Source organism: Gymnoscopelus braueri (assembly GCF_963280865.1).
Source record: "Gymnoscopelus braueri genome assembly, chromosome: 9".
NCBI classification, from domain to species: Eukaryota; Metazoa; Chordata; class Actinopteri; order Myctophiformes; family Myctophidae; genus Gymnoscopelus; species Gymnoscopelus braueri.
This window is the reverse complement of record NC_137610.1, coordinates 28,310,163-28,323,822: the sequence shown is the minus strand read 5'-3', so window position 1 is coordinate 28,323,822 and position 13,660 is coordinate 28,310,163. Positions and strand designations below refer to the sequence as shown.

Here is a 13,660-nt window from a genome sequence, read left to right as displayed (position 1 = left end):
ATGGGCTTGTCTGTCGGCTATTTTCTACGAACGTTTTCCCAGAATACGAATGCGGGGTTTAAGTGGTTATTACAGTATGTCATTATTATATAAGTCTTTATTTGACCATCTTTATTTGCTCCAGATACATAATGTTTTTTTTAAACACATTTTAAGGTGAGATTTATGATTTAACTGTATATACATCATCCTCTCTATCCCACTCTCCCAAGTACTGCATTTATACCATGTTCACTTAATTAGCCTTTCTTTTGCTTTTAATTGGTTGAAATGTCTCTATAAATCCTGAAACGTCTTGTGGATATTCCTATTTACATACAGACATTTTTGAAAATAGCCAAACTCAATATGAGTTTTTTAAGAAAAAGTAAGTCCAGCAAAGTCATTGGGGCTTTTAGCTTTTTCCAGTCTCACTGTCAAAATAAGACGAGACAAATATTATACAAACAATGTATGCACCCCCAGCGTTTCTGAGGAAAGGTCATAGTTGTGGACACTGGCCGAATAAATGTTGCGCTCAGTGGTGTGTTCTAGATTTTTCCGGAGGGCATACTATAATTATTCCCTCCCACACGCACGGCACGAGCACATGCGTGCTTATGAGCGAGTGGTCGCAGAATGAAATAACCGCTCTATTGTTAAGTAGTGATAATGTGTGAATTACTTCGAAACTCCAACAGCCAGCGGTCATTATCACCTCAAGACAATAGCCACACATAAGCCTTCACCTCAGACGCCACATTATCACATGAAAAAGGCCATTTGAACTGAAGTTTACATTCTTGCTGCCCTCAGCCCCTCCTCCTGCGTATCAGGTTTCTTGATCCCCCCCCCCCCGCCCCCCATACAAAATGTGTGTTAAAATGTTTCAAAAATATAAAAAGATTATTATTATTTTTTTGTTGAAAATAGCGGATCTACAAGCTCACAACGCAAGCTTGTAGATTGTGAGCTTGTATATCGGCTATTTTCAAATAGCCGTAGCCTATAGTCGCTTCTTTTGGGCTTGTTCTCATTTCTCTCTGGCAACCCATGGTCTCATGTGTCCTTTGTCACTGTGCAGGTCATGATTTCTGTGCAGAGGGCCACGGCTGTGCGGAGCACTCTGACTGCGTTAACCTGGAGGCCGGGGACTGCTGCGTCTGCAAGGATGGCTTCCGCCCACTGCGGGACGATAACGCTTACTGTGAAGGTAAGGCACCGTTTCTGAACCATAAACCTTGCCCTTTTATAGAGCTGTCCTTCAGGAGTTGCTGAATGTGTGAATATAGTGCGGTATAGTTCATTATTGAATGTCAATGTGTGTGTGCGCTCTTTTATAACGTTGTCGACGGGCAGAAAACCTCTTATCTCCATATTCTGACTCTTGGTGTTTTTTTTGGTAAATGAACGCCCTACTTGATCATACTAAAGCGTCACACAAAAGCATCAAATGTAGCGGATCTGCAAGCTCGAAACGCGGCGCGAAGCGACGCGTTTTGAGCTTGTAGATCTGCTACTTTTGATGCTTTTGAATTTGAATCCTGAAAAGTAACAGTAAATGGTGCATTTATATAGCGCTTTTATCCAGAGCGCTTTACATAGATTGTGCCTTACATTCACCCATTCACACACACATTCACACACCGATGGCGGAGGAAACCATGCAAGGCACCAACCTGCTCATCGGGAGCAATTAGGGGTTCAGCGTCTTGCTCAAGGACACTTAGACACTAACTCTGGGGGAACCCAGGATCGAACTGGGAACCTCACGGTTGCCATCCGGCCGCTCTACCGGCCACTCTACCCCTGAGCCACTCTTTGGGCATACAGTTTTGGGTCATATGAGGTTTCCACCCGACGGAGACGACAAGATCGTGGTAGAGCTGCTGTGATCCGTCTTGGCTTTCTGAAACATGTTAACCGGGGTTCTTTCTCTCTGATGTTTGGACGGGATCGGGACTCGAACCCGCGACACGCTGTCAGACTACACTGAGCGTATAGGTGCCTGGATTGCTACGCCAGCGGTCCAGGCCAAACGCAAATTAATTCTACCCGCAGATTTCTGTGTTGACGCTATAGAGCGTCGCAGTTCCCGCCCACTTCCTGTTTTTTTTGGTGCCGGAAGAAAAAACTCAATGCATTTTTCCATTGACATTTCCAAAAATATTTATATCTATTAATTTAAGCCTCGAATCAAGCCATCACGAGATGACATGAATCATGACCATAAAATGTTTTTTTCTGTGATTTTTTTTAATTTTATATTTAATTATATGATATACTATATTTAATAAATACCCTTTGTTTTGCCGTTTTCAACAAAAAAAAAATCACAGAATCAAACGTTTATGGTCATGATTCATGTCATGTCATGATGGCTTGATTCGAGGCTTAAATTAATAGATATAAATATTTTTGGAAATGTCAATGGAAAAATGCATTGAGTTTTTTCTTCCGGCACCAAAAAAAACAGGAAGTGGGCGGGAACTGCGACGCTCTATTGGCTCCCCAGCCAGTGAGGAGCCCCCACCGGGGGGACTCTAGTGCCTGACAGGGGCACTGTTTTAGCCCGTATGAGTCACTGCCGCAGTGACACAAAGATCGCCCTCCCCGCCTGCCTTCCCCTCTCCCCAGCATGGCAGTTGTGTTTATATAGATGCCCGGGCCAAGCCGGATGCACCGCAGTGGGTTTGAGCCCCTATAGATTCCACTGTGGTGGTGGTGGACAGGTTCTTTACCCCCTGCGCCACCCGAGCCGCCCACATTGTTTGTGTCTTCTAACCTGTCAATCCAGCATGGTTATGAACCCTGCTTCAGCCACATTTACATCACAATGCTCTGAGGCGTCATTGGGGGTTCCAGTGAATGGCAATTTGCATTTAACCTCAAAATTCTGTTCTTTTATGCATAATTTCCTTCACCTCTGAATGATTTATTTTTTTGCAGATTAATCTGCAACAATATCGACACTTATAGACAGTAGACACTTCTTCCATACATTCATTAATCCCTTTAAAACTGGCCTCCCTATTTTGGGCGTGTCATTGCAGTTGAAAGCTCCCAAAATGTCTCCCCAAATAGCAGATCTACGAGCTCACTATCGCAATGCTTGTAGACCGGCTATTTTTTTAATCGGGCTTAAGCGGACACTTTTTTTTGCCAGCCTCTAGTTGCTTATGAAATGACGCCTCTGAAATGGACTGCTAGGATCGACGGAGTGATATTTCACAAGTGGAGGGCCATTGCAAAGAGGGGCAGTTCATCACCAGTTAAGGCATTCATTACTATCTCCATCCATACTGTACACTCCACTAGACCACAGTGTGTGATTGATCGTTGCTGTGCTGTTGTCTTATGAGAATAGATGATGTTTTACTAGATTGCTATTGGGAACCCTCCACTTTAGATGATTGGAAAACACGTGTTGATGCTTCGTTAAGCCGTTTATTTCACACGGCTCGCTATTAGCGGAGCTATGAGACGTGTTCCACTCACACACTGTTGGGACTCACAGTGTCTGCACGATCATTTCCAGTGGTGTAAAGTAACTAAGTACATTTACTCAAGTGTTTTACTGGAGTATTTCTATTTTCAACACTAAAAGTATTGAAAATCACTTTAGTTACTAGTTACTTTGTAGATTTTGATTATTATTACAAAACACACTAACCACCTATATATGTTTCGGCCATTTGAAAACAGCCGATCTACAAGCTCACAATGCGTTGTGAGCTTGTAGATCGGATACTTAAGTTAAAAAAAAACGGTACTTTCCCCACCACTGATCATTTCAGAGTACTTCAGCAGAAACTCTCCCCTTAGGCTATATAACTGGTGTGATTATTAGAAGTTATTTTGGCCATAGTTTATCGTGAAAGAAAGTTACTTGTAGATACAACATCCCTCTGCCATTCAATCAAAGTTTCTGTAGATATGTCATCCCTCTGCCATCCAATCAATGTTATTATAGATACATCATCCCTCTGCCATCCAATCAAAAAGATACAACGTCCCTCTACCATCCAATCAAAGTCTCTGTAGATATGACATCCCACTGCCATCCAATCAAAGTTATTGCACTGCAGATACAACATCCCTCTTCCATCCAATCAAATAGATAGGACATCCCTCTGACATGCAATCAAAGTTACTATACATACAACATCTCTGCATAAGATCTTTGACAGATGACCTGCTGCCGACTGTGTGTGTGTGTGTGTGTGTGTGTGTGTGTGTGTGTGCTCAATATGTGTGTGTGTGCTCAATATGTGTGTGTGTGCTCAATACGTGCGTGTGTGTGTGTGTGTGTGCTCAATACGTGCGTGTGTGTGTGTGCTCAATACGTGTGTGCGTGCTTGCGCGCAATGCGTGCACTAGTTTGATCACATCTTCTGTATGCCTGTACATGTGTTCTTTGCCCACTTTTATGTATATCCCACACGCAACCACTCACTGTCTTTTCTGTCCAGATGAGGTGAATATTTCTTTCCAGATGAGGTGAATATTTCTATCTACTGCACATACTAGAACATCTGTTGCTGTACTCCTAATGAGTAGAAATCCTACATGAGCCGCCCGTTTTCCATCGTCTATTAACATGTGGAATAGGAACAGTTGGCCAGATAATTACTATTAAGATAATCTGCATAATTGAAGATGCTATTATGTGGGCTGTCTGCTTACATTGACTGGGAGTAAAGCAGAGGGATGCAGGTAGGGTTGCAGGCTGACACACTATACGACACACTATACCGCAGGTGTTGCCATGTCTGCTTATTATAAGCGACTTGGGGGTACTTTTTCTGTAAAGTAGCCTGGATGTTTATTTCTCTCGCAAAATTTGGCAACACTGACTACCGCCTCTTCACCCACTAGCACTTCAATAAGGACCGACCTGGTCATGTTTATGTTCCGTGTGAGAAAGCCATCATCCAGCTATTACTTTGACCTTCAGTGCCATTGCATTTGTGGATAAATCTCTGCAAATGGTGTTAACCACCCATTTACACTGAGGGCAGTGAGGGGTCAGAGTAAATGCTTTAAAATTGATTTGTTATTTTGTTTTGTTAATTTGCGTCATCATGTCAAGGCTGGACTTTACCGGGGCCTCCTCACATTTATCAAACATGAGCTGTATGATCATATAATGAGGACCATAAATTGTTTGTGAATGCATTCATGCAAACAATGTGGGGTTTGTCATTCAAGGTTTTCTCATTTATCAATATCTGTAGGGTTATTGGACGTATAGCTTATATGATGGTATCAACATACTCATCATGGGGATACAAATGAATGCGTCTACGCGTGTCTTATAAATTATGCGTGTCAGAATGTGTTAGTTTGTATCCGTTGACGCATACATTTACACACAGTTTTAAAAAATATTGATAAATGAGTCATTGTTTGTGGAGTATCCTGTGTTGGGTTCAATCCCATACAAAAATACACTGAAGACACCCAGCGACGTACAGTATTGTCTTTTCCTAAATTAGCTTTGCCTCTTTTTGTTTTGGCGATTATCTTTGCAACAGCTGTGTTTGCCGAATATCGTCTCTGTCGGGTGGAAACCTCATATCTCCAAAACTGTTGCTTTTCAGGATTCAAATGAAAAAATAGCAACAATAGCAGATCGACAGGCTCAAAACGCGTCACTTCGCGCCACATTTCAAGCTTGTAGATCTGCTATTTTGGATACTTTTGAGTGACGCTGTAGTATGATCGAGTAGATTAATTTAGGGAAAAAACGGAAAAAGTGAAAATATGGATATAGGAGGTTCAGCAACGATATATTTCAGCAGTTTGTGGTCACAGAAGTACTGCAGGTGACTGGCGGAGTAAAACCCATTGCATTATAAGTGTGAAAGTAAGCACTGACAGACAGACAGACTTCAACTTTCAACACAGCCACTACAGACCAGCACTATTCATCTCAAGAGTAGCCATGAAATTGGATCGTGTGTGTGTGTGTGTGTGTGTGTGTGTGTGTGTGTGTGTGTGTGTGTGTGTGTGTGTGTGTGTGTGTGTGTGTGTGTGTGTGTGTGTGTGTGTGTGTGTGTGTGTGTGTGTGTGTGTGTGTGTGTGTGTGTGTGTGTGTGTGTGTGTGTGTGTGTGTGTCTGTGAAGAGACTACACAGGGAACCTGGAATGGACTCAATTTGCTGATTCTGTTTCTCTCAAAGGCAATTGATTTTTTTTTTCTCTCTCTTCTGTGTCTCTGGAAATCACTTACTCTTTGGAGTGTTTGTGTGTTCTCTAAAGAAAGAAAGAAAGAAAAAAGGCCGGCCTGCTCTGCCGAAATAGTTGTACTGCAGATCCCCATGGGGAGGGTGTGAGTGAGTGTTTGTATTCTTGTAATAGACTGGACCAAAAGACACAAGCATTTAGTGGTGGAGAAGGCGAGTCTTACAAGAGAGATGATTGAAAGTGGCTGCTTTCCATTCTCGGGGAGTCTTCAATGCAATGGCATCGGAGAGATGAGATGAGAAAGTCCCAACAATGCAGGCAACGTTATGTATAGAACACAGATGGGAGAGCATGAAATAGAAATGGTGTACTTGCGAGTTCAAGCTAGTATATATACGCACTCAGACCCACTTCTTCTGTTCGCTCTCATGCTCTCTTGTGTACAAATGTGTTTTGCACAGTCTGGTCACATACACATGCACCTGCACATCATGCCTATTGTATACATACATAATGCCTATTGTATAACATATGTACATACTGTCACATATGCTGTAGTAAGACCAGGGTTCAATATAGAGTAGCTGGTGGGAGTGGAATGGAAATCCATGACTCTGCTTTTGATATGTCCCCTCATTCATTATTCATTATTATTAGTATTTTATCTTCTCTGGGGATATATTTTATCCCTGCTTCATGTCATGAATACAAATATATATATTTCTATTTGGGAAATGTAGACTTGTCTGATATGTTAGATAATATTATAATTGAACAGTTTAATTAAAATGTATTTTAACCCAGGCTTCCCTATTTTGGGCAAATTTGTCTGAATCGTTAAAAATTGTCAAGATTGACGTTTTTGATAGTGTTTGTAACACTTAAGGTTATTACACACCGGCGATTATGCGAATATACGCAAAATTCGGACTCGTTCCAAATAAATAAAAGACGCTATTTCGCTTTGCTTTTTCGCTCCGTGGAAGCTTGCATTGACTTTCTAAGGTTTAAAAAAAAAAACGTATTATTCGCATGAAAAAATCGCCCCCGGTGTGTAAGGAGCTTAACTCCTATAAACACACGGCAAAAAAAGGGGGGAGTTATGGCCTTATAAGGCATTAAAGGGGAGGAGTAAGGGCCGTGCACTCGAGTTTGTACTTATACCCTGTGGCGTGGCTGTGTTGTTTTTTGTTTTACATCAGACCAACAAGCTCCCAACGTATCACGATGTGACACGTTGGGAGCTGGGAGATCGGCCATTTTCCCTATTTGATCTACAAAGAATTTTATAGGGCTTAGATGGTGGAGAAAATGTCCCCCTCTGTTTTATTTTTTTACAAGTTGAACGCAGACTAGGCCTATAAATGTCTCCTTGCATCCATGCACATACAGTATACATATTATACATGTATTGCACATGCAGCATTCTTCAGGACAACTGTCACACACATCAAGATGAACATGTCTACCGGCAGAGACACATACTAGCTCTTTAAAACACTCCCAGGTTAGAGATGAGCTCAGAATAGAACCATGAGATCACTGCTGTGTAAATTTTTCATACAAGCAGCAGAAGGGCGAGCTCAGGGGGATACTCACCCGGGCCTTTGTGTGTGCATGCGTGTGTGTGTGTGTGTGTGTGTGTGCACATGGACACACACGCACGCACGCACGCGCGCGCGCACGCACGCGCACACACACACACACGAGCGCAAGCAAATACAGGCGTGTGTTTTAAGTATTGCTCTTGTTCTCTCAAACCTAAGAAGAATGCCTCCTTCTCGAGTGCCTTGAGTAAAGTACATTTACTCAAGTACTGTACTTAAGTAAAATGTTGAGGTACTTTTACCTTACTGTAGTATTTCCAATTGTCTATACTTCTACTCCACTACATCTTAGAGGCAAATATAGGTGTGTGTGTGTGTGTGTGTGTGTGTGTGTGTGTGTGTGTGTGTGTGTGTGTGTGTGTGTGTGTGTGTGTGTGTGTGTGTGTGTGTGTGTGTGTGTGTGTGTGTGTGTGTGTGTGTGTGTGTGTGTGTGTGTGTGTGTGTGTGTGTGTGTGTGTGTGTGTGTCGTGGTTCTCAACCTTTTCAGCGGCCACTTGAAAATCTCGAAAGAGTTCGCGAACCACCCGTCTGACCACTTAACACTGACTTTAAGTTCCTATTATCGGCCCCACAATGAAAACTATATATTTTTTCAAGCACCAAACAACAGAGGGCCGCGCTGTGGAGAAGTGACACATTGTGTGATTTGTCCCTAAATCAGTACAGTTCAGCATGTTACAATAATACCATTACTCATTTCCACTGTGTTGCAGCGTACCAGCAACACAGACACACACTGGCAAATGTCCTACTTTATAAAGCCTCTCCTTTCAGGGTCACTGGAAAACAATGAAGACTTGAGTGTTTTTTTGTTTGTTTTTGTTTTACAGTAAATTCTTACATCATAACAGCGTACACGACTACATAATGTGATTTTTTCCCCTCTTTTGATGCATGTGGTCTCCTTTTCTTTGCAGTTTTCAGTGTGTTGAATGCAGTGGTAGAAAAAGTACTCAAATGTCTTGCTTAAAGTTGTACAATGCAGATTCACAAATAACGATTTTTAGCAACCTCTGCTGGTCACTACCGTCACTGCATACAATTTCCGTAGTCCTCGATTACCCAGAATTCCATTTGTTTTCACCGGAAGCGTTTCAAAAAGCGTTCTTTTAATTGTTTTATACTATCTGCGGATCGTTTCTCTTAGCCAGTGGAGCATTAGTTACCATGAGCTGTGCTTTCTTTTTCTGTTCTTTTTCGATCTTCCAATTCTACATTCTCTTAACACATCGAGTGCCATAAACGGTCCGGACCGTTTTTGAGGATCCAAACGAGAAGTGCCGAAAACGGTCCGGACCGTTTTTGACCCAATTCTATTTTTATACGAGTGGCCCACGTGGGGCGCTAAAACGAAACTTTGACATCACCCAAGGAGTTTCTGAGAAGAAGAGGCTGGAGGTGGCTCCATGTCAAAAATCCTTCCGGTCGGCGTTTTCAATGTTATCTCCTTGACTAAAAGCTTAATATCTCCATTTCTTTTTAACGTGGTGGAAACGAGCCGTTTTCGATCGGCGATCACGCTGCAATGGAGGATCGCGTTGGAAATATTATTGTTCCAGGCGTTAGTCGGGACCCTCCGCCGTCTCGCACGCACGCTTTGTTTACATGCACTTCCGCGTCGGGGCTTCTACAGCACGAAACGTATAACGCAAGTGGATGGAAGAAATGCAGGCACTCAACATATAATATTTTAATAAACCTCTGGCACCCAATGTGTTAAAATCAGTGTGAGGTTCCTTTTTGTTATTAGCGCGGTAGTTCCTGGCCAAACAGGAAACCGTTGCGGTAGTTCCTGGCCAAACAGGAAACCAGTGCATTTCCGCCTCCGTTTTCCGGCCAGATGACGTCATTTTCCCGGGAAAGTCCCCCCCGACATCGTTCAATAGAAAATGTATAAATAAAAGGCTTCCGGGGGTGAGATTCATGGAGTGGGTGTTGTGAAACTTTTGCCACTCACAAAAGATATACAATTTAACTTTAGTTTTGTTGAAAACGTTACCTAGTATTACTTTAAGTAAAAGTATCAATACTGAAATGTATTGCAAGTAAAATTACAAGTAAAAGTCCGCAATAAAAAAATTACTTAAGTAAAAGTACAAAAGTATTGGCATCAACATATACTTAAAGTACCAAAAGTAAAAGTACTGAAATGTTTGAAAAAAGCAGATATACAAGTTCACAACGTGTGGCATCGCGACACGTTGTAAGCTTGTAGATCGGCTATTTTCAAATAGCCTGGGTATAACATAGGACTAAAGTGGTTAATGTATGTTTTATAATGTCATAATTTATATCTGCAAAGTAACTAGTAACTAAAGTTTTCGAATAATTTTAGTGGAGTAAAAGTATATTTGCCTCTAAGATGTAGTGGCGACTCTAACTTAAATGAACTATAGAGGAGTTCATTGTGTGGTATGAGCTAGTTGGCAGTTTAAATGAGTCCACTGTTTATATGCTGAATTATGGTTGTATTGCTTCTCTCTGTTAGTTAGAGTTATTACACGGTTTGGTTGAGTGCTTGATTCTGATTGGTCAATTACTGCATTCAGCGGTCTGTTATTTTTCAATAATAACCTCTGAACTCAATAACAGAACGCTGTCTAATCAAAGACTCAGAGCACCTGGCTTACATATCAATCTGATATCAATCTAGATTTTTGCCATAACCAACATGACAGCCATGTAAACAAACACACAATGTCATACAGCTAAACAGCAGTGGTGTAAAGTATCTAAGTACATTTACTCAAGTACTGTACTTAAGTAACATTTTTAGTTATTTTTTACTTTAGTGGAGTATTTCCAATTTTCTGTACTTTTACTTCTACTCCACTACAATTATTTGAAAACTTTAGTTACTAGTTACTTTGTAGATTTTGATTATTATTACAAAACATACATTAACCACTTCAGCCCTATATACAGTACATTTCGGCCATTTGAAAATAGCCGATCTACAAGCTCAAAATGCGTTGCGATGTGACGCATTGTGAGCTTGTAGATCTGCTATTTTCAAAAGATCTGTATACATTTTGTACATTTGAAAACTTGTGAAATGGGATACTTTCTACTTTCAGTACTTTAAGTACATTTTGATTCCAATACTTTTGTACTTTTACTCAAGTACATTTTTAATTCCACCACTGCTAAACAGTACACTCAAAAATGTTTTTCAAAACATTTGAGGAGAGAAATGGACAATGTAGTAACAACACTTCCTACCGGTGTTTTCAGAGCCGATAGAGTTGCACTGGACGCACCTGGCATAAATGAACAGACTACTTTCATTACCGTATGCAATGAAATCCTTTTAAAAATCAATCAAATCTGTGTGTTCTTACGTACTTTTGGGTCAATTTATTGACTTCTTTATTAGCCGTGTAATAAGCTGTGTAATATCACCCTTCAGGGTGATAAAGACCAACTAAAATCAGCCTTTATTTTTCAATAATGACCGGCTCCCCATTTATTATCTCTTGCTTAATGGTCTGTCCTAATTTGATTGCATGTTGGAACAGTTGTTGATAATTCATTTTGTGTCAAATATCCCTTTGCCTCAAGGAGATATTTTTTAATTATAGAAGTTCCCTATTATGTTATATTGTATTCTGTTAAAAGTGAAGTTCAAATGCTATTTATACTATTTATTAAGGGATGAAGGCATAGCAATCAATCAGACCGGTCACAATTTCAACTAGAAATGTGCGCTCCGCAGAGTGCAGAACTCCGCCAGCTATTGCTTTTTAAAACAAGCTTGTAAATTTACTTTGTTCTTACTTGATTCAGTGCTTTTATTTGTACTTTATTTGTTGTTGGAATGGTTAGTGTCTATAGCAGGACATTGTCTTTTAGTAGACTACAGAGGTGTAAAAACTCCTGGCATTGCAGCTGTCGTTCTTGTTCACGTCTGCTTTAGTTGAGATCGCGTTAGCTCTCTCTGTCTCCCTTCTGCAGGCTGTGCTGGCTCTCTCTCTCTCTCTCTCTCTCTCTCTCTCTCTCTCTCTCTCTCTCTCTCTCTCTCTCTCTCTCTCTCTCTCTCTCTCTCTCTCTCACTCAATAATTTGTGGTTTGCAAGGTTAGCTGAGGGCACACAATAATTACAATTTGAAAGTAATGAACAAATAAATATAATAATAACATACCATGTCCCCTCTCCCTACTGTCTGACTCACGTCTATTTGTGAGAGCAGTGATAAAGTGCTTTCAGTTCCTCCCTTGCTACTCTGCTAGAATCACCTGTTCCCCTTTACAGGTTGCCTAGACAACCGATTACTAGGGGCTCGGCCTCAGTGTAACAGGTCGTCGCTGGGTGGGCCGCGCGCATTTTCAGAGCACATTTGTAACCATCAGCCTTTATCTCTGCCAGGATAACCGTCAACTAAAAGGAAAAACGACGGGATCGGCAGGTTTTTAGCTAAATGCTCTTTTAAATAGAAGCCACACAAATTAACAATTGACTGTTCAAACGGTAAATAAAATACTCTCTGGGATTTAAATAGGTCCCGATCTCTTTCCCTAACAAACAAAATAAATCAACAAACACATCAACAATCAATAATTATTTCACATATCCCCTCCCAACCCAAACAATTCCCAATGTCCTTTGTAACCACCTTCTTCCCACGCTCCCGAGTAAGTCTAGTTCCTTAGTTCCAAATGAAACGATAACAATCTTCCGCACAAGACGATCCAAAGGTAACTTAAGGTTCGGGGTACCCCTTAATTTGTAATCCATCCGGAACAGAAACATGGATTTATCTCACACGGGCTGGAAATAGCTACTGTACTGTATAGGAGAAAGAGGAATCTCTCCTGATGCAGGCTGTGCTACACACTGGCCTTGTGTAACCTCTCTCTCTCTCTCTCTCTCTCTGTGTCTCCCTCTCTCTCCCCCCTATATCTTTGACCTGTGTGCACCTGTCAACGTGGGTGTCTGCAGGCCTCGCTTTATCTCGCCGTTTCCAGCCGGCTCATCTTTGTTCTTTACTCTCTCGTTATCGCGGTATCTTGAACCGGAGAGGCCTTTTCTTTGTGTAAAGCGACCCTTTTGTTTGTTTTCTACATGGCCTTTTGCATGTTCTCGTCTTTGTTCTGCCTTCATGCTGCTGGGTGGGTTGGTTTGAGTATGGAGGACCCCCACGGGGCAGGGGCAAGTGGCAGTGTCATCTCTCTCTCTCTCTCACTCGCTTTAAGCACACACTTGCATGTCGTCGCAGAAAACCTCCTATCTCCACATTTCAACGTTTTGTGTTGGTTCGTAAATGAATGCCCTGCGTCGTCATACTACAGTGTCATGCAAAAGTAGCAAGAAATAGCCGATTTTTAAAGTGAAAGTGGTTAAGTGTGTCTTGAATATTAACAAGAGCTTGTGACTAAATAATAACTACATTGGATCCATTGGAACACAGGTTTTTTTTTTCCATTCAATGTTGTAGTGTATTAATTGTGAACAGGTACATAAGAGTAAAACCTATATTTGTTTGGCTTCCTTCAGTCCAATGTAGCACTACAGGTAATAATAACAATAATAGTAGTAATAATAATAATAATAATAATAATAATAGTAATTGGGGCGCCCACTGGCCTAGCGGTCCAGGCGCATACCACATATGCTGGTAATCCAGCTTAACAGCGTGTCGCGGGTTTGATTCCGATCCTGACGACCTTTGCTGTGTGTCACCGCCCCATCTCTCTCCCCATTTAGTGTCAGCCCACTATCCTATCAATAAAGGCAGAAAAAGCCCCCCCCCAAAAAAAATGTATAGTAAAGGAAAAAAAAGAGAGAAACGAGCAAAAAAAGTCAGTATTAGTTCTATACTAATAAGATAATCAAAATAGATCACCGTATAATGTATGGCATTGCTTGGCATATATTATACACCATCA

At 41.3% G+C, this 13,660-nt stretch overlaps 1 protein-coding gene across 1 annotated transcript in view; it reads left to right on the top strand.

Moving 5' to 3' along the window:
* Positions 1-13,660, top strand: part of nell2a (neural EGFL like 2a) — a gene marked incomplete at its 5' end in the record, with an annotated part of 218,220 nt that overhangs the window by 87,158 nt on the left and 117,402 nt on the right. Inside the window, one exon of the mRNA XM_080438099.1 lies at positions 1,064-1,192. Coding sequence (XP_080294225.1) covers positions 1,064-1,192 — 129 coding nt within the window. The remainder of the gene's footprint in view (positions 1-1,063; positions 1,193-13,660) is intronic.